This window comes from Pezoporus occidentalis, unplaced genomic scaffold (genome assembly GCF_034315485.1).
Source record: "Pezoporus occidentalis ecotype Australia unplaced genomic scaffold, CSIRO_AGI_Poc_V1 ctg93, whole genome shotgun sequence".
NCBI classification, from domain to species: domain Eukaryota; kingdom Metazoa; phylum Chordata; class Aves; order Psittaciformes; family Psittacidae; genus Pezoporus; species Pezoporus occidentalis.
In genome coordinates this window covers 3937899-3961891 of record NW_026916294.1, presented here as the reverse complement: position 1 = coordinate 3961891, position 23993 = coordinate 3937899, and the positions used below count along the sequence as shown (strand labels likewise).

The 23993-nt window shown below is 48.9% G+C and overlaps 1 protein-coding gene and 1 long non-coding RNA gene across 5 annotated transcripts; one reads left to right on the top strand and one right to left on the bottom strand.

Moving 5' to 3' along the window:
- Nucleotides 1–1107: 1107 nt before the first annotated feature.
- Nucleotides 1108–2964, bottom strand: MIXL1 (Mix paired-like homeobox). The gene is made up of 2 exons (XM_062606045.1): nucleotides 2002–2964; nucleotides 1108–1928 (listed from the first exon to the last, which is right to left on the bottom strand). The coding sequence occupies exons 1-2, from the start codon at nucleotides 2287–2289 to the stop codon at nucleotides 1476–1478; spliced, it is 741 nt and encodes a 246-aa protein (XP_062462029.1). The 5' UTR covers nucleotides 2290–2964; the 3' UTR covers nucleotides 1108–1475.
- Nucleotides 1873–18326, top strand: LOC134157276 (uncharacterized). Of its 4 annotated transcripts, XR_009962255.1 has the most exons (5): nucleotides 1873–2052; nucleotides 11053–11283; nucleotides 11716–11984; nucleotides 17776–17857; nucleotides 18197–18326. It is a non-coding gene; the product is annotated as an uncharacterized LOC134157276 (long non-coding RNA). The 4 variants fall into 4 exon arrangements; XR_009962256.1 differs by lacking the exons at nucleotides 17776–17857; nucleotides 18197–18326 and having other exon boundaries at nucleotides 11726–13360; XR_009962254.1 differs by lacking the exons at nucleotides 17776–17857; nucleotides 18197–18326 and having other exon boundaries at nucleotides 11716–13360.
- Nucleotides 18327–23993: the final 5667 nt, after the last annotated feature.

Here is a 23993-nt window from a genome sequence, read left to right as displayed (position 1 = left end):
GTGCAGTTCAAGCCTGCAGAAGCAGAACAGGTTTGCTTTCTTAGTAACCTGAATTTACCCTGTGCCCCCTAGAAATGGTTATCTCATTTTCTGCCTCCTGCTCCTGTGCATGCTTCTCAACCCCTACCAAACAGCTCCTTAGGCACCCAAGCCCACTTTGTGGCGGCTGAACTTGATTTGTTTGGTGGGTTTTATTCCATGTTTTAAGGGCAGCTCTGGTTTTGGAGGGAGAACATTAATCAGCAATCCTGCAATGGTACTTACCCTTCGAAGCCTGCAGTTCAACCACGGCTCAGTGTCACAGGTGTCGCAAGCCCAGGTATGTCATGGGGTGACACTGAGGGATTCTGTGCATTGGTAACCTTATTCTGTAGGGCAGGATTCTCAATGCAGGGTATTTCCACCATCAGTGCACAGGTCGGATGTTCTGTGCTCTTCCATAACTGGAGTCTTACAACTTGCTCTGAAGTACTCCTTTGCAGGCAGGCAGAACTGGCCTTACCCTCAAAATAAATACAGAGTAATACAGCCTTCCTAAATAAACTGCCTGACTTACTGGACAGGCTTCTTTTACTGCTGATTTTGGTGCTCTCGGTGCAGACATCCGGCCCCTACTGATCACAGCCACAGCTTCTCCGTGTGTGGTCCCCAGTATTCTAATTCGGAGCTAAAGAATCTTTACCGTGTTGACAAAATACTCCTACTTTCTGTCATCTAACATTACCCTTGGCTTAAGTGGCAGAATTGAGGCTTTTGTCTCAGCAAGACAACGATTTGAGGGTTTGCCTTTTGTATGACTTAAGCCATAAATTCACATTCTCATTCAGGGGTGGGTCTGGTTGTCTAGAGCAGATCCGAAGCAAATACCAACACAGTTTAAGGCATTGTTTGTAACCTGTCCTGCAGGCACCTCAGGTCTCTTACACACGGACTCCAGACGTGGCTCTCTCTCCAGGACCTGGGAAGAGAACCTGCAGGTGGCATATCTACAGCCTCTGTTCCCTACCCCACCTTGACCAAGGTAAGAAACCCTGTCCCTACCCCAGGTACACACACAGGCTTACACAGGGAGCAAAAATGTAAACTTTTATTACTGTTGTTTTTTTTTCCCCTCAGTCAAAATATCCCTATAGCCCATCCTACTCTTAAGATCAGCTCCCACCCCCAAACCACAGTGGCTTCGGTTAGCTTGTTTGACTAAAGAACACAAAATAGAAATACAAAACGTGCTGGCAGCAACCTTTAAATACAGCGTAAAAAGATGCCCTCAGCTGACGGCCCTGACCCGTATCTCTTAAATAAATAGGTGCAATCGGTTACCACCGGATAAAGTGCACAGTCGCAAGGCAGGGGTGAGGTAGCGCGGTGGGTGCCCCCTCCCCGCCCGAGCAGCGCACCGCAGGACGGGGTCTGGCGGGGGAGAGCTTCGCCTCAAGCCCGGCGGTGTGTGTAGCTTTAATCCCCGACGCGGGCGCTCAGAGAGCTCGGAAGGCTCCGAGCGCGTTCTCCTCCCACTCCGAGCCCGACTCCGAGTAGCCGCTGGTGTCCTCCGCGTCCGACACGGGCGAGTACTGCCCGCAGAAGGCGCGGCCCGGCGGGTAGGGCCCGGCCGCCGGCGACCCCGCGAAGGAGGCGGCCTCGGCCCCGCCGGGCTGGAAACCGTCGAAGCCGGGGCCCGGCGGGAAGGCGGCTGCCGGCGGCCACTCGTAAGGGGCCGATCCCGCCTCCTTGGGCGGGAGGAGCTGTGCCGCGCCGGGCAGCGCGCAGCGGGGCCGCTCCGGGCCGCGCAGGGCGGCGAAGCGCTGCGGCCGCGGGAAGCCCGGCGGCGGCTCGGCGGCAGCGGGGCCGGGGCCGGGACCGGGACCAGGGCCAGGCCGGGGAGGGCCCCGCTGGCGGCGGGACTTGGCGCGCCGGTTCTGGAACCAGACCTGGGGAGAGAGGGCGGCGGTGAGGGCGGGCAGGGACGGGCCCGGGTGGCGCGGCGCGGCCGGCGCCCCTCACCTGGATGCGGGACTCGGGGATGTGCGTGGCGTCGGCCAGCTTCTCCCGCAGGTAGATGTCGGGGTACATGGTGTCCTGGAACACCAGCTCCAGCGTCTCCAGCTGCGCCGCCGTGAAGCTGGTCCGCTTCCGACGCTGCGAGGCCGCCGGGGCACCCTCTGACGGCTCCGCCGGGGGAAGCGCCCTCAGGGCGGGCGAGGCCGAGCTGGGCCCGCCGCCCACCGGCCACCTGCCTGCGGGGAAGGAGGGCGGCTCGGCCGGGGGCTCCCCGAAGCGCAGCGCGGCCATGGCTGCCGGCCAGGAGGGGCTCGGGCTGCCCCGCCGCCTTTATAGCCGGGGAGGGGGGCTCCGCAGGGGCGGGGGTTCCGAGCGGGGCGGCCCGGCCCCGGGAGGGGAAGGGGGGCCGGGGCACCCCGCGGAGTGCTTGCTGGTGGGGTGCCCGCTTGGGGTGGCACCCGTGGGTGATGTCCCCCGACGCCCTGCGCGAAACACTGGGTCTGCGTCCACCTTCTATGGGCGAACCAGCGTGGTGTGTGGAGGTTCGAAGCCTGGGTTATTCCTAACGCGGCACCGGGGTCTATACGGTTACGGTGTTTGCCGCTGGCGCGGAGGTGGGTGTTCGACAGCAGCTGTCTGCTTCGGCGAGGGAGGGCTCCTGCTCCCGCATAGTGTGAGACTCGGAGTAAACAAAGGTTATCTCTCCCCGCGGCCGCTCTGTTTGTGCTCGGCTGCGAGCTGCGCGGCCTCCTGCTGTGCCTGCTGCGAAAGCATCTCTTTAAGATGCGAGCTAAACGCACCTGGGCAGCTCCAAGCGGCTCAGACGGGGCAGAGGCAGGCGCTGGTGGCATCCCCTTGCCAACGCCTGCATGCCGCTGCTCGCACAGCCCTGGCGCTTCCGCGATAAGCGTTTCCCAGCTGGAGAGGTCTCGTGCAGAAACGTTGCCCACGCGTTGCAATGGGATGTGCCTGAAAAAGGGTTTGCTCCCGTTTTGCTTTACAGGAATCGTGTGAAAAAGAATGGTGTTTTGATCATTAAAAGCCGTTTTTAATAAGTCCTAATGCACCTTTCCGCGTTTACACGTGCAGCAGTCCGTGTGCTTTCATTAATGAAGTTTCTGAGTCGTTAGTTCCCAAACAAACCTGTAGGATGCAGGTGATGGTCAGAAACATGAGACTTGTGCAGGGTTCTCAGCAGTGTAACGAGAGGGCACAAGTGAATGGTGATGCAGAAAGCACAGACAGCAGCATTTTAGGGTTTAATAAAAGACTTGGGGAGGGTTGAGTTGCTCTGCAGATTCTGTGCAGATTTAGATGCCACGGGTGGTACCAAAGGGAATTGCTCCATATTACATTTATTTGATGAGTGTTTTGCTCTTTTTTATGTATCTTTTGCTGAAAAACATAAACAGACTTTTCTTCCCTGTCTAATGCAGAATAGAGGTGACATCCTTTAGGTTTTGGGGGGATTTAATCCTGCTTTGAATTATGCCCTTACAGGGATATTGACTTTAGGGTTTGGTGAAGATGGATTAAGTAGCTAGACAGAGCGCAGCTTTTTCAAGGAACTGGGTTTTTTTCACACAAGTACATGTGTTGTTTTTCTTCTGAGCAGCAGCAGCAGCAGCCCAAGCTCAAGTAGGTGCTGGCACCACAGGCCCCCCACTGTTCACACCATCCTGCTGCTTTCCCTTTAGCCAGGTGGGTTGCTAAGGTGTCTCTGAGTTTGCACCGTGTGGTCAGAGAACTAATCCAAGTTAAATCAACTGTACAGTAACAGCAGGGTTCTCTCTTTTCCTCCAGACCTGGGATTCCCTGCCATGGGTCACCATGTGGATGGCTGTACAAGCAAGCGGGCACTGTCAGGCGGAGCAGGAGGGAAATAATGGGATCCCATCTGGGGGTGCTTCTGGAATGCTACTGCCTGGATCTGATGCTGAGCTAGAAGAGGACAAAACAGAGACAGGCTCTTCAGGAGCGTTGTGGTTTTCAGTGTCAGACTTCCCATTCAGACAACTGCTTTATCAATGTATGTTGAATCCATACTCAGGAAAGAGTGAGTACTGGGAGCTAATAGACCTATTCCCAACTCATAAATCTGGAAATGGGCTGACTCTTTGATCTCTGACTGCTGTGACATCCTTGGGTCAAAAGCATTCTCAGTTCCCTGGCAGTTTAGGTTATCAGGGGTGTTCCAATAGCTGTCTTGTAACGGCAGCTAACATGCTTCCCCTGATGAGGAAATGAATGGAGATGTTTCCCAGGCCTGAAAGCTGGCATTAAGAGACACGGGTACAACAATTACAGACCATAAAAAAAACAAACAAAAAAAAAGCCAAAAAGTCCACTTTACAGTTACAGTATAAGAAAAATGACTTCTACATACTACTCTTGTATAGGAGTGCAGTTTGACCACCAGTACTGCGATACAGAATAAAAAGGTGGTGTTTTGCAGCTCTATAGAACAAGGTGGGTAAACCTGTGCTACTGTGACTGAATCGTGTGTCCAGAATGTTCAGTGCCCTTAATGGAGCCCAGAATTGCACACACAGCCTCCAGCATATGGGGTTCACTCTCTTGTCATTGAATTACCCATCTGCAGACAACTGCACTTTCAAGCAGCTGTTCCAGCTGTTTACTTGTGAGCAGTGGAGGCAGCAGTAGGTAGGCCTGGCTGTATGTCTCTGGTGCTGACCTCTGTTTGATTCTGCTCCCTCTGCCTCAGTTTCCTTTTCTGGGCTGGCTGTTTAACACCAGCATGTTGATCTACCTTGGTGGTGAGTCGTCTTCTACATACCAGCAGTACATGCAATTCTGGAGAAAGACCAGAGCCCAGGAATTGAGTTTTTCCTTTCCTGGGGCTCAAAGCATCGCACACCAATTTCTTCTGTGGGATCCTGGTGGCCACCCTTCTGTACTGGCTTGATTTGAAAGGGATCTAAGATCAAAGAAAGACAAGGGGGATAGTGCTCTAATTGTAAAGGAGTGTGCTCTTAGGTGGGGATCAGAGTAGGATGCTTTTGGCTCTTCCTACGCAAGCAGGACAACTTGAAAGACAGCTCTTTGCTTTCTTCTGCCAGTTCTCTCCCCTCCCAACGTTGGCACACCTCTCTACAGCTCCCACAGAATGTCATCCCACCGATGTGCTAAAAGCAATGCCTGAGAGGTGCTGCTGCGTGCCTCCTGCACAAGGAAAAAGCACAGTGTATGGAGTTTCTTTTCCTCCACAAGAAGTTTTGCATCCTGCTATGCCTCTTGTAGTCTGACAAGGAGGTTTCCAATGCCTTGTAGGTGCCAGCATCTGCGTGGAGTTATACCTAGGTTAGAGCTGAAAGCATTTAGGAAGACATTCAGACTTCTGTCCCTTCCTGTTCCACACACTTGCTTTTATTTGTGTCCTGCCTAGGCACAAAGGAAGATTTTACTTCTTCCCTCAAAAGACAGAAGCTGTGACATAAGTCCAGAAGTGGCTTGCTTGTTAAAATTCAGATGGCTAAAATTGAGATAGCTCTCTCTAAGGGGAAGAGCAGACTATGTGTATAAATTGGAGATTATAACCTCCTTTGGAGTAATGTAATCACATTAATCTTTACCATATTTGTCAAGAGAGATGCTCCTTATGCTTTTGTCCATGCTGGGAGAGCCTCGCAATATGAAATGTGCCTGTACCTGCATGGTTTTCAAGCTTCAGGTGGAGATCATGCTATCATGTGCCATCCATGGCCAGGCTGGTTGTGGTTCTGGGCAACCTGATCTGGTTGAAGATGTCCCTGCTCATTGCAGGGGTTGAATTAGATGATCTTTGAAGGTCCCTTCCAACCTAAACTAAGCTATGATTCTGTATCACAGCTGCCAGCAAGGATATATGAAAGGCTCTGAGACGCAGATTTTGGAGAAGGGGAGATGGGCCCTGTGCAGAGTTTTCTGCCCTTCTGGCTTTCCAGCCTTTTGCATATTGAGCTCGGGGAGGTTCTCAGGCTGTTGAGGCCACAAAGGCATCTTCTAAACCTGCAGATTGAGATCCTGCCTTACGTGACTCGGGGAGCTGGGGCTTGGGAAGCATCCCAGAACGCACGGCAGGAGTAGGCGGCAGTGTGACATTCAGTCGTGTCTTTGCTGCCAAAACAAACGCACCCTTTTCCATAGCTAACACACACCAGCACTTCTGCTGCTCAGCCCTCGAGGGGTGAGACATGATGGGGTTTGCCATGCCGTGGTTGTAACCACTACTGCAGCCTTTGCTGTGTTCAGACTCCTCTGACTTGTCGTGTCACTTTGGTCCTTCTAGGACTCTGCATGGAGATGGCACTTGCACAGTATCATTTCATTCCAAGAAAGCTTGCTTTCTTTTTGAAGGTTGTCTTTAATGTGAATTCTTTGGTGTCTGAACCCAAGATTGAGGCTTTTAACAGTGCAAATTTAGCGGTTTCTTGTCTCCTCGCAAAGACTTGGTATCTTGGAGAGCTCTATTTCTACATCCGTTTTAACTGAAACCATCCACCAAGGTCAAAGCTTATATTCGGAGCCTGACCAGAAAAGGAACCGCGCTCACACAAACCTGATTTTGGTAACTTAGAGAAAGTTTAAGGAAAAACAAACCCACCTTTTTGCTATTAAGACTGAGCTTAAGTTTAAGCTGTATGAAGCAGCAATGCCCATAGAACTGTCTCACAACTAAAATTAGTTGTAGACCAGACACATTTTTATGGTTGCACACATTTGCTGGCATGGAAATACCGTGTAATTTCCAGCTTTTCTGGCAGGGACCTGATAGCAAAAATCATTAATGCACGCTAGGCTTAGGTTCTGAGGGTTTTTCATTCTGCCTAAAAGGAAATCTTTAGATGAGTTCTTAATTTCCCTCTGATTGCTTCCAGTCACTGTGACAAAGCTCTTTACAGCCTCCAAATGCTTTTAGAGGTTTATCAGGTCTTCCCAATCTACACACACCAAGATCTATATATATACCGAGGCACAGCCAGGCTTTTAGGTAGAGTTCTGAGGTCTCATGGTGATGTCATGTTTTTCATTTACAGTTGTCATTTTATAGTGCTTGTGTTTCTGGGCCTCATGGCTCTAACAAGGAAGAGCTTCAGAAGGTGGGTTGCCTATAGTCCTCACTTCAGCATAGTCTGCAGATGTCTTGGGGCCTGTTCTTGAGAGACCTGAGCTGCCTGCTCCATTTGGATGTTCAGCTGCGTCCTTGAATGTTCCTCCTCACCAGAGCCCTGGCAGGGTGCTGAGGAAGTCCTCACTGTCTGACCCTGCACAGCACCCTCTGCTCCTAGGGAAGTCCCGGAGCATATCCCACCCTCCCCTAAGACAGGGACCAGCACTGTGTTGAGAAGAGGGGGTTTGCCCTCCTGCTTAGCCCAGGAAGCTTATTTGATGTAGAGGGCTCCTTCTGCATCCTGACCTGTGACCAAGCAGCTGGGCTGAGCCACTGTCAGGGCTTTTGTACCTCCAGGTAAAAGCTATGCGATGGAGCCCATGGCATTGAGAGCCAGAGTGGTGTCAGAGCCTGGTGACATCAAACCCCACCGCAGGATGCTGCTCATGCAGCCAGTGCCACCAGGTATTTCAGATCATAAAGTAAAGGGCTGATCTTGCCCAACAGCTCTATGCACAGATCTTCCACAGTGTTAAAGTAAATGTGATGTGGCAAGTGGCTCTGTTCTCTCTGAGAACAGAAACTTCCACCTCATGGGTCATGTACATAAAAGAATGTCTTCCCGGGCTAGGATCTGATTGCATCTATAGATGCATGATCTGTTTTCCTTTGAAAATGAAACTGCTGTCTCTCTTTGTTTTTGTCAACAAGGAATTAATAGTGTCTTGTGACTTTAGCCATGCGCTTAGGAGGGGGATGTGACTTGGTGGTGTAAGCCATTTCCTGAGAGGTGTGAGACGTGACTTCGAGACCTGGTGGTGCCATTCGTGTATTCTGCTTGGAGGAGTTGATAAGAGCTTCAGACACACAGAAAGCCTTGAAGGAAGCAGCAGTGGGGGAGGCGTAAGGACCTAGCAAATGCATATGAAAAGATCAAGGGGCTGCATTTGCTAAATCCCAACAGGAACAGATCTGGGGTGAGATGCCCGGGTTCAGAGAGGACCCAGAGGTAGCAAAGGGGCAAGAGCAGATCTGTCTGGTAGCTGGCTCCCTACCTTTGCAGGGAGTGGGAGATCAAGGATTTGTGAGTGGGAGAGAGATAAGAGCAAATGGTGGGGGTAGGAAGAGGGAAAGGAAAGGGCAATAGGGAGAAAGCTACGTGGAGAAAGGAGAGGCTGATTGAAAGGGCAGGGCTGAATTCAGACACTTAAACTCCAGCCTGCCTTTGAGCATTGAGATATTGAGATGCCCTGTCAGTGGCAGGGTGCATATACCTGACTTGCTGTTGCCCCTGCAGTGAGTAAGCAGTCCCACTAACAGTGCTGTGGCAGCAAGCCCTGGGCTTAAACTATTCCTTCTTGCAATGCTCCTCTGTGCCCTCTCTGATTTTGTAGCATTTGGTACTGTGGGAGAGCCTAAAGCTTCTACCTAATAGAGCTCATCACATTGCTTTGCTTATTGACATGCTCTCAACGAGGTCATACCCCATTCTTAGAGATACTTTCCTTAATGAAGAACTTTATAACAACTGCTGATGCAGACGGCTGTATATATAAAATTACTAGGCTATGTGAATGCCCAGTATTGTTTAATTGATTTGCTGTACAAGCAAAGGGAAAAACTCTTTATCTACAGATGAACAAAACCCCAAACCCCAAAAAAACAACAAAGAAGATAAGGAGGAGCTAAGGAAAAAGGCAGGGCCCTGTTTACCTCCTTTTCTTACAGCACCTCCATAGAGAGGTGGCTTTCCAGGGTGCAGCCAGAATACACACATGCAGCAAGGGTGGCAGGGGAGACCACATCCTCTCTTAATAGCACTGAATAACAGAAAGAAGAGCTCCAAACAGTCCCCTCTTTCCCTTTTTCAGGCTCCTTGGCCTTAGCAAGAAGTGCTAAAGCATTGTCTTGTACCTTTCCTTGGCAGGCTCAAACCCCTATCATCATCCCCTGCACGCGGCGAGGTCTTCTTTCTCCCTTGACTTGGCAAGTGACAGTCACTGTTTCTGTCTTGAAGTGTTTGGTATCTGAGTGTGTGAGCTGCTGAAATTAACAGGGTTTTATGAGAATTTAATTTATTATTCTTGTTGGGGTGTTTTTTTCGGGGGGGGGGGGGGGATGTTGTTAAAGCTTATGTCTCATAGTTATTGAGAAAAGGATCCAAACATGAAGCAAGTTTTGCTCTGACAGTTCAAAACCAGAAGGCAATACATAGAATACATAGACCCAGTAAGGTCAGATGCCTGTTACAATAGGAACACATATCCACTGTCTTTCTCTACAACTGGCTGCTCTGGTGCTATTAAACTCCCCAAGTTTTCCCTCTCTGAGTGGCATGGACTGGAGATTTCTTCAGCTGACTTCCCTGTGCCAAGGTCAGTGCTCTGGCTGCAGTTTTATCATTCATTCTAAATGCTTCCCATCATTTCCAATTAGTTGTGGAGACAGAGGACTGCTGGTCTTCCATTTGCAGTAAGATGGTTGTGGTTTGCTCTAGCATTCTTTTCGGGGGTGTTTCATTTCCAAGATATTCAGGCCTCTGTACGGTTTGGAGGATTTTCAGCTTTAACATGTAGGTGAAGGTGGGAAGTTCCACCTGAGCTGGGGATTTGCAGTCGAGCAGTAAATCATCAGTTTGGGGTGGTGATAGCAGGGGAGTGCAGCAGTTACTATGCCATTTGATGAAGTAACACTCTTCCAATTGACTCATACTTCCTTGCTATTTAAAATCACACCGAAGAAAAGAGTAAGAAAGGGAAAACCACGCAACGAACCCAGTAGGCATTATTTCTGCGTGTTATCCTGATTCTTGTGTAAGCCCACGGCACAGTTCTCTGGTGTCTGACTCACACAGAAGCATAGAAAAGTACCTCCACCTTCCTCCCCCACTATCCCATCCTCCTGCCTCAACCACCCCAGATAAGCCATCCCATTCCATCCCACATGTTGCCTCGCTCCTCTCCACAAACGTACTCTCTAGGCCATGTCCCTGCCTCCCCTATGATTCAACCTCAGCTCCTCTGCTTTTAGTTCTGGCAGGGTTATTTTCCTATTTGACTTTGGCCCCGTTTGTCAAGGGCGCACCCTTGCCACCTCCTCAGTCTAATCCTCTCCTTTGTTGACTAAAGGTCTTCCTCTCTTTCCTTTTTATTGATACTTTTATCTCTTTCTCCATTATCTTTTAGTCCCCGTGATTCTTTCCCTTCTCTTTTGCATTTGACCAGGCTTGTCTTACACATATTACGTGGGGGATTTAAGACTTTTCTTCTAGGCAGTTTTTCTTCCATGCCCCCTTGGAAGTTTCTCTGGGCCACTGGACACGTGCCAAAGAGCCAATACATTTGTTACTCTGGATGAGACAAGTGCAATCCCAGATCGAGAGTGACTCCAGGAGGCAGTGATCTCTACTGCCATTTTAGCCATCCCCTGTATCTTTACGATCCTCCTTTGCTGCCATATCTTCACACTTGGTAGGCTGTCTTAAGGTCTTGGAGGTAAGAGGAGATATAAAGGAGTGATAAGAGCTTGCTGCAAGGCTGAGTGGTCAAGAAAGAGTGCAGCAGTGTTGTAATGTAGGTTTCTATTTGCAGTTCCACCGCTACTGTTGTCTTTTGTCCCCACCCTGGGGCTCACTGTCAATGCCTGAAGCATTGGCTGTAGGCAAAGTCTTTATGCCAGTGGCTGGAAGTTGTGAAACTGGGCACAATACCAGTGTCAACCATAGCATCACCTGTGTGGTTTGTACCTTGGGTGTCTTGGTCAGTGCCAGCACAGCAGCATTTGTCGTTGTCTAGCATCTCAAAAAGGCTGTATTGCTCTCAGATCTTGCCAGGATAGAAGAAGTCAGGGTCTGCAAAGGGCCAAACTGAGGAGATAAGGAGTTGCTTTTGATTAATATCTCTTGTTTGAACTGTCCTTCCTCCGTGTTTTGTATTTCTTACCAGATAAGGCAGCAGGAGCGCTGGCGTGTACAGAGCAGTGCAGGAGAAGCAGGGACCTGCTGACACTGAAAATCCTGGCAGACTGAAGACTGATCCTCCCTGCACACAGAGCTTGGGTTTGCATCTCTTCAGACAAAGGGTCATCTTCCCACTGGCTGCATGGAGCAGGCTCCTACTTCAGGGACCAGGATAATTTCTACCTGTGAGACATAAAGACCCACACAGCAAACCCCTGTGTGTTGCACTCTTCCCTCATCAGTTCACAGCATCTTAGAATCCCAGGTGGGAAGGGACCTCAAGGATCATCTGGTCCAACCTTTCTAGGTAAAGCATGACCTACACTAGATGTCCCTGCACCCTGTGTAACTGAATCTTAACATTGTCCCATGCTGGGCAAACTACCACTTCCCTGGGGAGATTATTGCAGTGGCTGATTGCTCTCACTGAGAAAGTTTCCTTATGTGCCCAGTTGGAATATTCCCAGAAGTAACTTGCACCCATCACCCCTCATCTTTTCCACGTGTCTCCTTGTGAAAAAGGAAGAGGAAAGTTCTTCTTTACTGATGCTTAATCCGCAATCCCAAGAAATACTATGGTAAAAGCAGTAAATGATCCTAACAAAGTGTGCAGACCTCCTTCATCTCAAAGGTGGTCTTTGCATTTCAGCTTTCCACAGCAACATGTTGCTACTAACAGGGTATAGCCGAGCCTGGGCTGTCCAAACGTACACATCAAATACCACTGTAACTTGCCTTGTTGCTGAAGGGAATGTGCATGGCATGCTGGCAGAGACACACAGGGTTGTTCCTAGAAGATCCTTGTTCCAGAGCAGAATCGGTGCCAGCTTCCTGCTCTCCAGGCCATTAACTAATCTTAACAGCACTGCAGCTTCACCACATTCCTTTGGCTGACCAATGTGGAAAGGCTGGTTTCAGGTGAGAGTTTTACTTAGGACCATGTAAAAGGCCTGTGCACAAAGAGCTGCAGCAGACCGGGTCACTGCAGGGCTGCCTGATCGCTTTTCCCTGTCCACGCTTCCCAGGATCACTCCTCAACCTCCTGCCACTGTTCTCAGCAGATGCAGACACCATGAACCACATCACATGGTAGGAATGATCTACTTTTTCTTCACAACAAAAGGAGAGTCGCTCCTGCCTCTGTCTGTGGGTCTGGGTTGCTGCTTTTCTCCATGTAAGCCCAGAGAAATCATGAATCATCAAAGGAAGTGCTCTCTGGAGCACTTGCAGAATAGCCAGAGTTCAGATAATTGCCATTGTTTTTCTGGGTGATGTTTGGACCATTTAAGGAATTGACCACTGAGCCTGGTATGAATAGGAAGTGGAAAGCTAAGTACACCTTAGCTAGCAGTGCCTCAGATAGGCGCAGCAGAAATGTACCTGCTTTGGCTGGCACTTCTTTAGTGAGGATGTGCCTCCATTAGACCTGTTTATTGATGATGACCTATTATTTATTAACAAAATACTCCTAGTGTGGCTGCTGCTCTACAGCAAAGTGTTATTTTGCACCTCCTTCCTGAAGGAAACAAGCAGTGCTTGTTAAAATAGAGATTTTTCTGTTAAAACTGTGTTTTATTGCAGCTCAGAAGGGCAGAGGGCAGCACTGGTAACATCGTGAGGACGCTGTAGGGCACCGTTCTCACTTGCCCTGCATGAAGCAAATGGGCTACATGTGCTTTGATGAGGAGATGGTATGACACTGTCTGCTGGTCCCTTTGTGGAGTGCCACTTGGGAGCACAGCATAAAGAGGGCAGCAACAACCTCGGGGTGAGGCTGGGGAGGACTTGTGTGGTTGCTGGTGTCACGTGTTGGAGAAGTTCATGTGGCATTTTGGAAGGGGGAAGGCAGTGCTGATCATTCCTGGCTGCTGCACTTGGGTACGTGCTGATGCACTTGGCTGTGAGGATGGGGCATTCTCCAGCATAGAGGAGGCTTGTGTGCATGTGGTTTTAAGGTCAGATTGTGCCATCACACCCTTGAGCCGGTAAACAGGTTGTGAGAGGGGCTGTGCCAGTAACTCCTGCCCGTGACATTTTTGGCATGCCATCTAACTAGTGCCTGCGGAAGGCTCTCGGACTGCGGTGATGCTCCGTCTCCTCCCATGTTGCAGAAGGTAGGCTAGATATCCCTAGCTTGGCCTTTGAAATGGACTTCTTGCCAGGATGGTGGGTCCTTGCAGGATGAAACAGAGCAGACCAGGGAAAGAGAAACACATGGACATTTCCCCATGAGGTCTTTTAGGATCTTAGGGGAAGCCATAGCTGAAAGCCAAACACTGTTCCATCACAGACTCAGAGGGAGGTGTAGTGCATGTGAAAGGTACTGCAGGAAGCCCAGGCCATTCCCATGGAGTATGCCCAATAACACAGTAGTATAGATAGTGAGACACACGCAAGCACAGGGTGGATTTAGAAGTTCTGGGGTCTAGAGCTCATACGATCAGCACTGGTGAAACCTCTGCACTAAACCTTCATTTGGCAATGTTTCAGTCTCCCTTATTTTATTGTACCCTAGTTTGCATGTCTTGTACCACATGAGCAGTCCCCTGAGCAGCACCCTTGAAAGAAACTGAGCCAAAAGTGTCTTCTGAATATCCTATGTGGAATGGAACCAGTTACATACAGCAGTCACAGCGGCTGCTCCTGTCCTGATACCATCACATCTGTTGTCAGCCAACAGATGAGATGATGGAAAGAGAAAAAAGGGAGTCTGGAAGGAACCCAGGCAACAATTTGGATACTTTGGGGGAAAATACTGGATTAGTAGGTGTGATTTCAACTTCACAGGCTGGTATCTTTGCTATCTGGACACAAATGCCAGGCAGGTATAGGGAAGAAGCACATTGTATATCTCATCCTGTACCTCTCTAGCAGGCAGGGGAAGTATGTATTTTTTTTACATGCTGTAGTAGATCAGATGAGTTCATGGAGCATTGCAGTGTGGAGGGCCATGCTAGCCCAAACTCCTTCCTCAGTCCCTAATCCCCTTGTGTTAGCTACAGAGATTGCAGCATATAGGCAGGAGCTGCTCAGAATTGGTGTGGTGAGTCCCCATCTTCAGGTTTATGCGACTTGTTCCCAAACTGTTCTCCCTTGTGCTACTGCAGAAGGTCCTCAGGGCAGTGGTGTGCCATGCTGCGAGCATTTAAAGCAATGCAGAGGTTTTATTTGGGAGGTCTGTGCTGCAGGTGTCATCCCTGGGGACCATTATCCTCAATACCCTCAAGTTCTGGATAAGGTTCCCCCAAACTCAGTTCCATTATTTTCTCAACAGTGAGTATGGTGCAAAGCACTCTCCTGGAAGCACTGCAAGCTGCTGGTCCAGTCTAGGACGGGGTTTGGGTGTGTGATGCTCCTCACCAATGGATTTTACCATGCAGCTGCTTTTACACAGGTTCCAGCAGCATCACAGGGGCACTGGTGGTAGCAGTGTAGAAGCACTTGGTCTCTTTTGGTCTGGACAGTCATCTGTGAAGGACTAAGCCCTACAAACTTTCTAGGACCACCACCACTGACCTGGGCCAGGTTTGAATGCTGGGTGCTGAGATGAGAGGTTTCACGCTGTCATACTCTCTTCTCTCTTTCTTTCAAATCAGTCTTTCAAAAGCATTTCTAATGGACACAGAAAAAGAAGGAAACACATCCCCAGGCTTTTACCTCCATGCTGGCATTGCACTGCTTCCTGTGACCCCATCTCCTCCCAGCAATGCATGGCTTTAAGGCTGCATAGGCTGGGTGGAATATATTTTAGAGTGAGACTCTATTTAGCCATGATGTCAACTGCAGCCAACTATAAAAAGCTCAGTAATGCTCTTTGGAAGTGTAACAGCTGCTGCTCTGCACAGTCTCTGGTGTATTACCAGTCTGCCCCATTTCATGTGCACACAACCAAAGTAAAACATTATAGCAATCATCTTATTATATAGTTCAAGGAATCTGGGACATGAAGTCCCCCGACAGCAGGAGGAATTCAAGGTGAAACAAACTGGGTGATTGTATGCAGTTTGTTACTGGAAAGGTATTTTTATCTGGCTTTTCAATGTGGCCTGACTTTCACCTGGCACTTGACTATGTGCTATCAGCAATCCCTACATAGTGACAACAGGGCAGCAGACCTCTCCTTTGGGCGTTTCCACTGGTTGGTATTCACTTCCAGTTACAATCTAAGCTCTTGCATGGGGCAAGTCCAGCAAAGTATTATCCATCATTTGAAACCTGGTTTTGTCCTCAGCTGATTGTGGCCACGTACATTTGAAAACACACTAAGCAGGCCAGAATTTTCCTTAACAGCAGGACTGTTTAAGAGAACATGATTTATGAATTTAGAATGAACAGAGAGAGGCTTCACTGTGAGGATAGTGAAACACGGGAATAGGTTGAAGGAGACACTGGAACAGAACCAGAGAAGCTGTGGCTGCCCCATCCCTGGCAGTGTTCATGGCCAGGTTGGATGGGGCTTGGAGCAACCTGCTCTAGGGGAAGGTGTCCCTGCCCGTGGCAGGGGTTGGAACTGGATGAGCTTCTAACCCAAACCATTCTGGGATTCTATGAAGTGAACGACAGTAGAACTTCATGTAGCAATGTGAGTCTCACGAGTGCCCAGTTTGCTGTAGTGGTTGCCTGAAGTCCCACTGGGCTGAGCCCTGCCTTGGTGGGGTCTATAGTGGGGACCAGCCAGGCTGAGGGACAGCACCCTCCTGCCCCACAGACCCTGAGCACCAGGTCCCTCCTGCATCCTGGACAAGACTACGCAGTGCAAAGTGGCTGCAGTGCTGCAGGCAGGTTGGGTTTGGTTTTGTAGTGCAGACAGAGCCTTTGTAGTGTGAGTGAAGAACAGCCTGTTCCTAAGCGCTGTTTAAACTCCCCTGACACGGGTCTGAAGCAGCAGTGAGCTCACCAGTCTGCGAGGAAATGGTTGGCTGCCAGCATGGCTGTTACCAAAGGTGACAGGACAGTTGGGCAATGTGAGGAATGATCTGGCATCAGGCAAAGCCGCTGGGATGGAAACACATCCCGCATGGGACGGGCTCGGCCGTGACTCTGGGCACTAGCACGCACACGCTGTATGGCTGTATAAATAAAGTGATGCTGAAGAAGGGTGACTTGTGTCAGCAGACAGAGGTTAATTTAACGTGCTACAGCGTGTAGCACTGTGCTCTCAGGTACGAGCTGGCACATTTTTTGTGTCCAGCCATGTGGACGTAATGGTATCACAGGGGAAGCTGAGTTGCTGAGGGATTTAAGGTTGTGGATTTTTAATGGCACCTAGGAAACGGAGTACTGGAAATCCTTGGGCATTCAATAACTTCCCAGCCAGAGCCTTTATTTGTCCTCTGAAAGTCTGCAGATTATTGAAGATTTTACTATATCCCTTGATAACCAAGAGCTCAGTTCTTTAGATGTTGAGCAGCCTCCATTCTAAACGGGGACAGCTGAGATTTCTTGCAAAGCTTTTGTCTACATTTGTCTGAGGCTTTGCAACAGCTAAGTGGCTTCCACACTTCTAGAAGTAAGACTGATAAATCATCGGCCATGAGCCCATTTGTCCAAAGAAGTAAAGAAAACAGTGCTGCAGTCCTACACGGGTGACAAGATGAAGCTGTCTGTCTCGTACAATAGCCATAGAAACCTCAGGCTCCTGGTGTTCTGACTCGGTGACTTTCCACAGTGACCAAGTAATTCATTTAATCCTTTCACTACCTCTTTGTAGAGTCTTGAAGCTTTAGGGTGTCAGAAGGAATCATCAAACTAACTCCTGCAAGGCATTAGAAGGCAGGATCTTGCAATGTGTCACTGGGGGGGGGGGGGGGGGAACAAACTTACTTTTCTTTCAAAACAGATGTTTTCCTGCTAATATAAAAGAAAGTGAATTGAAAACTTGGATCCTTTTTGCAGTGAATGTGATGATACAGCTGACATCTGAATCAGGACCAGCCCCTTCCTGAGCTGACTTTTAAAGCCTGGGCACTGGGTCGTTCTGTTATCAACAGTGAGATAATGACATTGTTCATGCAAAGTGTAGTGAGGGGCTCAGAACAAATACTGACCTGAATGTGGCATCTTGCACCAGAGCGATAAGGTTCAACCAGCACAGATTGCTGCTGCCCTCTCTGTGAATAGAGGGGATTAGCAAGAACCTGCTGTCTGTTGTGGCTAACGGGCTACTGGGCACATCACTAGTGATGTCTGGGACTCCATCTGACAAAGAATTCCTTCCCTGTGTTTCAATCTGGAAAGAAATGTCAGTTGCTGTTGGGAATATCAGAGCCTGTTCTCTAGCCAGTGTAGTTTTGCTGTTATGTAAAGGCTACTCAATGATTACAATGATGGGCACTCTATGGAGGCCTGTAATAGGAACAACACACAAAAGGAGATACTACATTCACATACTTTTGAGCCCACGGGTTTGTCTATACTGGAGACAGCTCCTTTTGCTGTGAGTGTCTCGGTGAGGTTAAAGACCCGCTCTTCCTGCCCGTGTCTGTATAGCTGTAGCTAATCGAGGGCTTTTATCAGCATGACTATGTCAGCAAAAGAGCCAGCTCTTAACTCACAGAATTGCACTGGTAAGGCTCCTGAAGTGGAGGCCAGCGTGTACAGATCCTGCAGACGGAAGGAAGCAAGAGAATTGCTCCTTTCATCATGATAGCGTTTTATCTCGGGGGCCTCGCACTGGGATTCTGAGTGTCGTTAACCTCTGCTATTTTAGGACTGGTGTGTAGGAGCACATCACCACTGAATCAGGCGTTCAGATACCTCTCTCCTGAGAATACAGTTCAGAAAGCTGGCTGGTAAGGTGTAAACACCTTGGTTAAGCTTTTCCTTTGGGAATCCTTGCTCTGGTTTTCCCTGATGAAATTCCCTCAAGTGCCAGTCATCCCAGCCCCTGGTTTACAGGAGATACATGACGAGGTCCCCAGTGGGTGACTCCATGACTACTGTAAATTATATGTTAATATATAGGCCAGATTGGATAGGGCTCTGAGGAACCTGGCCTAGTGGAAGGTGTTCTTGCCCACGGCAGGGGGTTGGAACTGGATGAGCTTTAAGGTGCCTTCCAACCCAAACCATTCTGTGATTCTATGATTATGTCATTACCTTCCTCATTCAAAGACTTCATTATCTTGCAGCAAAGCCTGTGAAAGGAAGAGGGTTCACGTCTCCCTAAGCATAGGACCTGTTCAGCAGCAATTCCTCTCGAGCATCAGCAAGATACTAACCAGAAGGTGTGTAAATAAACTGCACATGTTTTAAGCCAAAGGGGCTTAAGGTGTCCTGAATGTGCCAGTCTTGAACTCTGGCTTGATAAAAAAATGAGGGTTGGGCAGCTTAAGGCAACCCTGTCCAACCCTCCCTTTGCCATCAGCCATCACACTCACTCACACTGCTCTCCTCGCAACCCTGACACTTGTACTGACTCAATTCACTGTGACAGTATTGAGGAGCTGGAACAGGCTGCACAAGGAAGCTGTGGCTGCCCCATCCCTGGCAGTGTGCAAGACCAGGCTGGACGGGGCTTGGAGCAACCTGGTCTAGTGGAAGGTGTCCCTGCCCGTGGCAGGGGGTTGGAACTGGATGTTCTTAAGGTCCCTTCCAACACAAACCATTACATGAGTCTGTGATTGCTTATAGGTCTGGGCTGTGAACCAGATCAGTGAATAAAGCCATCTCAAAGAGAGGGAAAGAGAGGGTGAGGGCTGCATTTCAGTTACGTATTGCCACTGAAACCCAGTTGGATCAGAACCCAGCCTTCTGCAGTGATCGGGAGAGGTGCCACAGTCTCTCCAAGAGGAACTGTTACTAGTGCAGCCTCTGCACAAACTTGCAGCAACGGATCTTGCATTATTTCTGTAAGAAAGGATGTTACTCTTATCTCCTGTGAGGACAGCCTCCTCACAGGCAGAGAGAACGGAAAGTCCTGGCTCAGCTATTTGTCCTGTGCTGTCCATCAGGAAACTGGAGTGAGGAGGTTTTAGCTCAAAGCTTCCATTTTTGCTCACCAGCCTAGCTGTCCATAACCTGCTCTGATTTCATAATCCTTGATGCGAAAGAAATAAAACAAGAGAAGAAAATGATGTCAAAACACTATTGCCAGGCTGATGGGACCTGTGTGATTCTCAGCACTTGTTCTGTGCCGTAGATGTCAGTCTACAGTTGTTGCCACTGCGAGCAACTTCCAAGGTCCACAAAAGCCACAGAGGAATGGAAGCCAATAGATTCAGTCCTGCTGTGCAGGATCTGCCTCTCCACTAGCAGTCCACATATCTGAAGAGGTTGAAATTGCCTGCTGGAGTGCAATTCTGCTCACACAGAATAGGGGAGATAAAAATACACTTCATGCACTGGAAAGCTGCTCATTAGAGTGGAGGAGCACAGGTAGGGAAGCAAACTATCCAGTGATCAGAGGACTGCAGGAACAGCAGGGTGGCTGGGCTGGTGTGGCTGCTCCATAGGCTGCAGTTTGGCATTACAGCTGAGCTGATCTACAAGCTAGTTGCTGCCTGTTTCCTGTTTGCATTGCTTTCCTTGTATTGCATCTAACGGCTGTGTGGCCACAGGGCAAATCTGTTCCTCTGGCCGGTAACAGAGGTGAACTGTGCCATGAAAATGAGGAGTTTCCAGCCAGATCAGCCAGCTGAATCAACTCACCCTGAAGCCACCCCATTGCTAGGCTCAGCACAAGGGGAAGGGCAGGAGAACGCAGCTGTGAATGGAGAACATCCACCACTATCTGGCATTAGCTCATGGCTCTAACTGCAAGCTACCCAAAAAGAAAACCTGCTCCCATCCTGTTTCCCATCCTGCCTTCCTGCTGCCGCCAGTGCTCTCCTGACCCCTTGGTGAACCAGGCTTGCTCTCTATTCCAGCAGAGAACCAGCCTAGGAAGCAAATGGTTGTTTGCCTGTTAGATAAGGTGAAGGAGATTGCCAAGAGGTCCAATGAGCCAAAGAGCTGGCAACAAGGATGGCAATGGGAGTGTGTGGCGTGTGACTGGGAGCAGACCGGGGCAGCTCCTTCTGACAGCAGCCATTGCATGAAAACTCATTCTCAATTTAAACCAAAGCAGGAGAAAAAAAAACTCAAGTGAGCCAGAGATGGGAAGCAGCTGCATGCTCTGCATTAAAGAGTGCATCTGATGATCAGATGAAGAGGGGCAGGTTTAACACGTGCTTTTGAAAGGTACGTTATCCTGCTTGCTGACTGGAAGGAGTGACATGAATAGCACCAGGTCCTACACACATAGCCCTGCTCTTCCCAGGAGACAGGCAGGAGGACCAGCAAGTTCACAAAGAAATCCCCTCTCTGCCTGTCATTTCCCATGCTTCTGGGCAGCTTGGAGGCCAGGAGGTAGATACCGTTCATTTGAAAATGAAGCCAAAAGGAAAGCACACGGGAGGGAAGAAGCTGGTATGTGGCACACCACAGAGGAGGATGTGTCTGGAACACCAGAGCTCAGGGCAAGGCTGTGCCATCTCCTTTGGGGACCCATCCTTGCTGGGGTCAGACCCTGACCCAGAGGCACCACTCCCTTCTGGAGGTGTTTTAAAAGAGCATCCATAGGTGCTCTGCATTGACACGGATGGAAATCATTCAGATGGCTGTTGCTTCACAGCTTCCTTCTGGGCAGATAGCCAGAAATGCTATTGCTAATTGCATCGATTTCCCTGTTCTCTCTTGTGTAAAATGACTTTATTAGAGGAGTTGGTTAAATTCAGGAAGTGCTCCAATTCCTGGCCCTCTCTTGTTTAGCAAAGACTCCTTGATAACGGTGCTGCACTACTGCTCTCGGCTTGTGTGCCTGTAAAAGGCGTGATTGTTTGCACAGTTATGCTGCTGCAGATTCAGTCGTATCAGCGTAAGATACCAAAACTGATACCATTTGTTTTATCACACTGAGCTGTTCTTTTATGATCACCTGTAGCTGGTGCAGCTGGGTCCATGCTATGGGCTGTTTGCTGCCGGTCAAAATGGGAATATTTAGTGAAGATGGACTTTAGCATGTGTATGTTTCCTCACAAGTTGCTCTAGCACTCTGTCAATAAACCCCATTTTGTTCGCTGACATGGCTAAAAACACGTTGCCAGCCCCTACTCCCAGTTAACTGCTGTTCTGCACCTCATGGAATCATTTATGAAGTCAGTGTCACCACAAATGCACGGTAGCAGCACAGTGAAGGGTGTTAGCTCCAAAGCAGACAACTATTACCCACCCTGCTGCAGGGAGGTTCCAGAAGGAGCCTCATGTCATCTGCAAGACTGCAGCTGTACTGTTGTCAATCAGAGTTGTCCAACAGGACATGAAGCACACGGCGCTGTTTGCTCTTGGGTGCCAGGCCAGATTAGACCATGCTTTAATGGACAAGGAGAATGGAGTTGTGGTTATTTCCAGGCATCTACCCAAACTGCATAAAGGTTTCTACTTGGGAAACCACCTTTCTCTCTTTTTTTAACTCTTACCTAGTTTTGGAGCTTTCATTAGTTCTTAGTAAAACTGACACAACTCCATCCAGAGGAGGATGGTGGAGGATCCAGAGAGGATGGTGGAGGTCTTGCACAAGTGGATTCCAAGTGCTCTCTTGCTTAACTGGGAAGCAGAAAAGTAAAACCTTGAGTTGGCTTATTTTTCTCCACAGACATATGACACTTGAATAAACAAGTAGTAATGAAAAAGGAGAGATTTAAATGCCTTCAGAGAATTTTCTCTCAGTGAATTCTGTGGTGGTATTATACCCTTTGCTGTCCAGAGCAGCCAATCTCAATAGGTCCAAACCCAATTTGCTGCACATGGTTGTATTGTCATCCTCGAGTTTAATGTGTCCTGAACATGTGAAGATCTGCTGTCTGTCATACACACAATAGGGTCACCCTGGCCTTTGTGGTAGGTGAGGTTGAGGAGTGACCAAAATGGGCAACACTGGCAGGTTTGCTGTAACCCCTGGGACAAAGACTATTTTCCAACAGGCTTCCAAAAAAACCACCCAAAATATCAATTTCTATGAAATTACTGTGATCAAAAGTACTATAAGGGGAAAAAAATATGCTCTTTAGTCTAGATTATATCAGCCAGAGCAAGGTACAGACGTAAGCACAAATGAAATTTGTTTTCCTTCATGTTGCTAGTAGAGTTGGGAGTTTGCTATGCTGTACCGGTGCATCCATGGGTGGTTTTATAGTGTAAGCACAGCTCCTTACCAAACACCTCGTATCCATCCTTTAAGGAAAGACAGACAGACAAAGGTGAAGTAATTTAAAGTAAAAGAACTCGAACACTTTCTTCCTTCTGGCCCTGGTCTGTTCAGCCAGTCCAACTCTGATGAATGCAAACCAAAGACAGTAAAAAGAGGAACAGAATTGTCACATTCTGGGACAAGGTAAGTCCTGATACTATTCACAAATGTAATTCAATTGCCAAACCCTGGGGAATGTAATTGTTCCAATAAGCTGGTCCCCCTCCCAGAGATACACATAGCCTCTCCTCCCAGGCAGGCCACTCTCCTCTCTCCCAGCTCTGGGCTGGTACAGTAGCACTAGGGCTGGGAGTGATCTTCACACCTGGTTTATTTAATGTAGCCGTGCCTGAGAAGCTGATAGCAGTGTTTTCATAGTGAATGATTTGCATTTCTGAGCCCATAGCACAGTGCCAGGCCCAGCTGCTCGGGGGTGTTCACCTGAGATAACCAAGTATTTAGCAGCCATTGCTCAAGCAAACCCAGTGTTAGGCCACGTCTTACAAAGCAGGGCTCCTTTCTCTGTTAGCCACCAGCACACCAATGGAACTCCTCCAAAGGCCAGCCGCCACCGCAGGGAGCACCCAGGAGTCACCCATGGGTGCCTGAGAGGCAGGGTACCTGCAAACACCATGGAGAGCAGAAGAGTTGTTTAAGTGAGACGAGTCCTCTATGAACATTTTCGCGGTTCACTGTGTAACTGCAGTGAGTAGGCTGGTGTATTTAACTGTTAAAACATTCAGCAGCTCCAATTAAAGAATTGCTTTATTCTATGTAGGTCTACATTTGTTAGTGGAGGGCACTGTTGCTGGACTAGACTGCCTCTCTGGGACTTGTATTTCTTCTGTGTTTCTTTTCACATGCAGAACCAGCTCTCACAAGATATAAATGAACAATTTACTGGCTGAACTCAGCACGTGAATTGAGCTAAGGGTGTTCTCAAGCTATTGGAAACTCTCTGTCACCATCATTTGGGAAACACTTTGTTACTACATTATCCCAAATCAGGACTTCCTGACTCCTCTCCAAATCTGAACCTCTCTTTTTCCTAATGTATCATCTCACACCTATTCCCCCCCCTATACCTGATCATGCACACAGCTTGCCCACCAGTCGCACATCACAGCATTTACTGACACCGCTGCGTAACAGCAAGTTTCTGTATTGATAAATCCAACTTGGAAGCACCATGAAACAGGGAAGTCGATGTAACACATCATTCCGTGCTCACCAGACCGCTGTGCTATGGGAAGGCAGGCAGAGAGCTCTGCACTGCCTGGTGGCTCTCCGAACAGAGGCAGAGCAGGCTGCAGCGCTGTGCTTTGGCCATGCTTCAGTCAGGCACAACGCTACCGGAGATGTCTTATTTCAACATTCCAGCTGGGATAGCTCCAAGAGACTACGCTGCACTTCATGGAGAAACCTGCTCCGCTGGCACCAGCTCGCGTGTCTGTAGCACGGAATAGCAAAGCTGGCACAAGAAGAAAGGAATAGTCTCATGTTTGCTATGGGAGAGAGCCTGTCAGGAGGCAAGTCAGTTTTCTGTATTCCCAAAATCAGCTTGTCAAGCAAGATGCTTGTGGAGCATCCTGGATTTAGCTTGGCCTCCAAACACACAGGCAGACTAAGGGCTGGTTTTGCTAGTGTATAAAAGGAAGTAAATATTTCCTTCTGTTTTGGTGAAACATAAAAAATCCAAT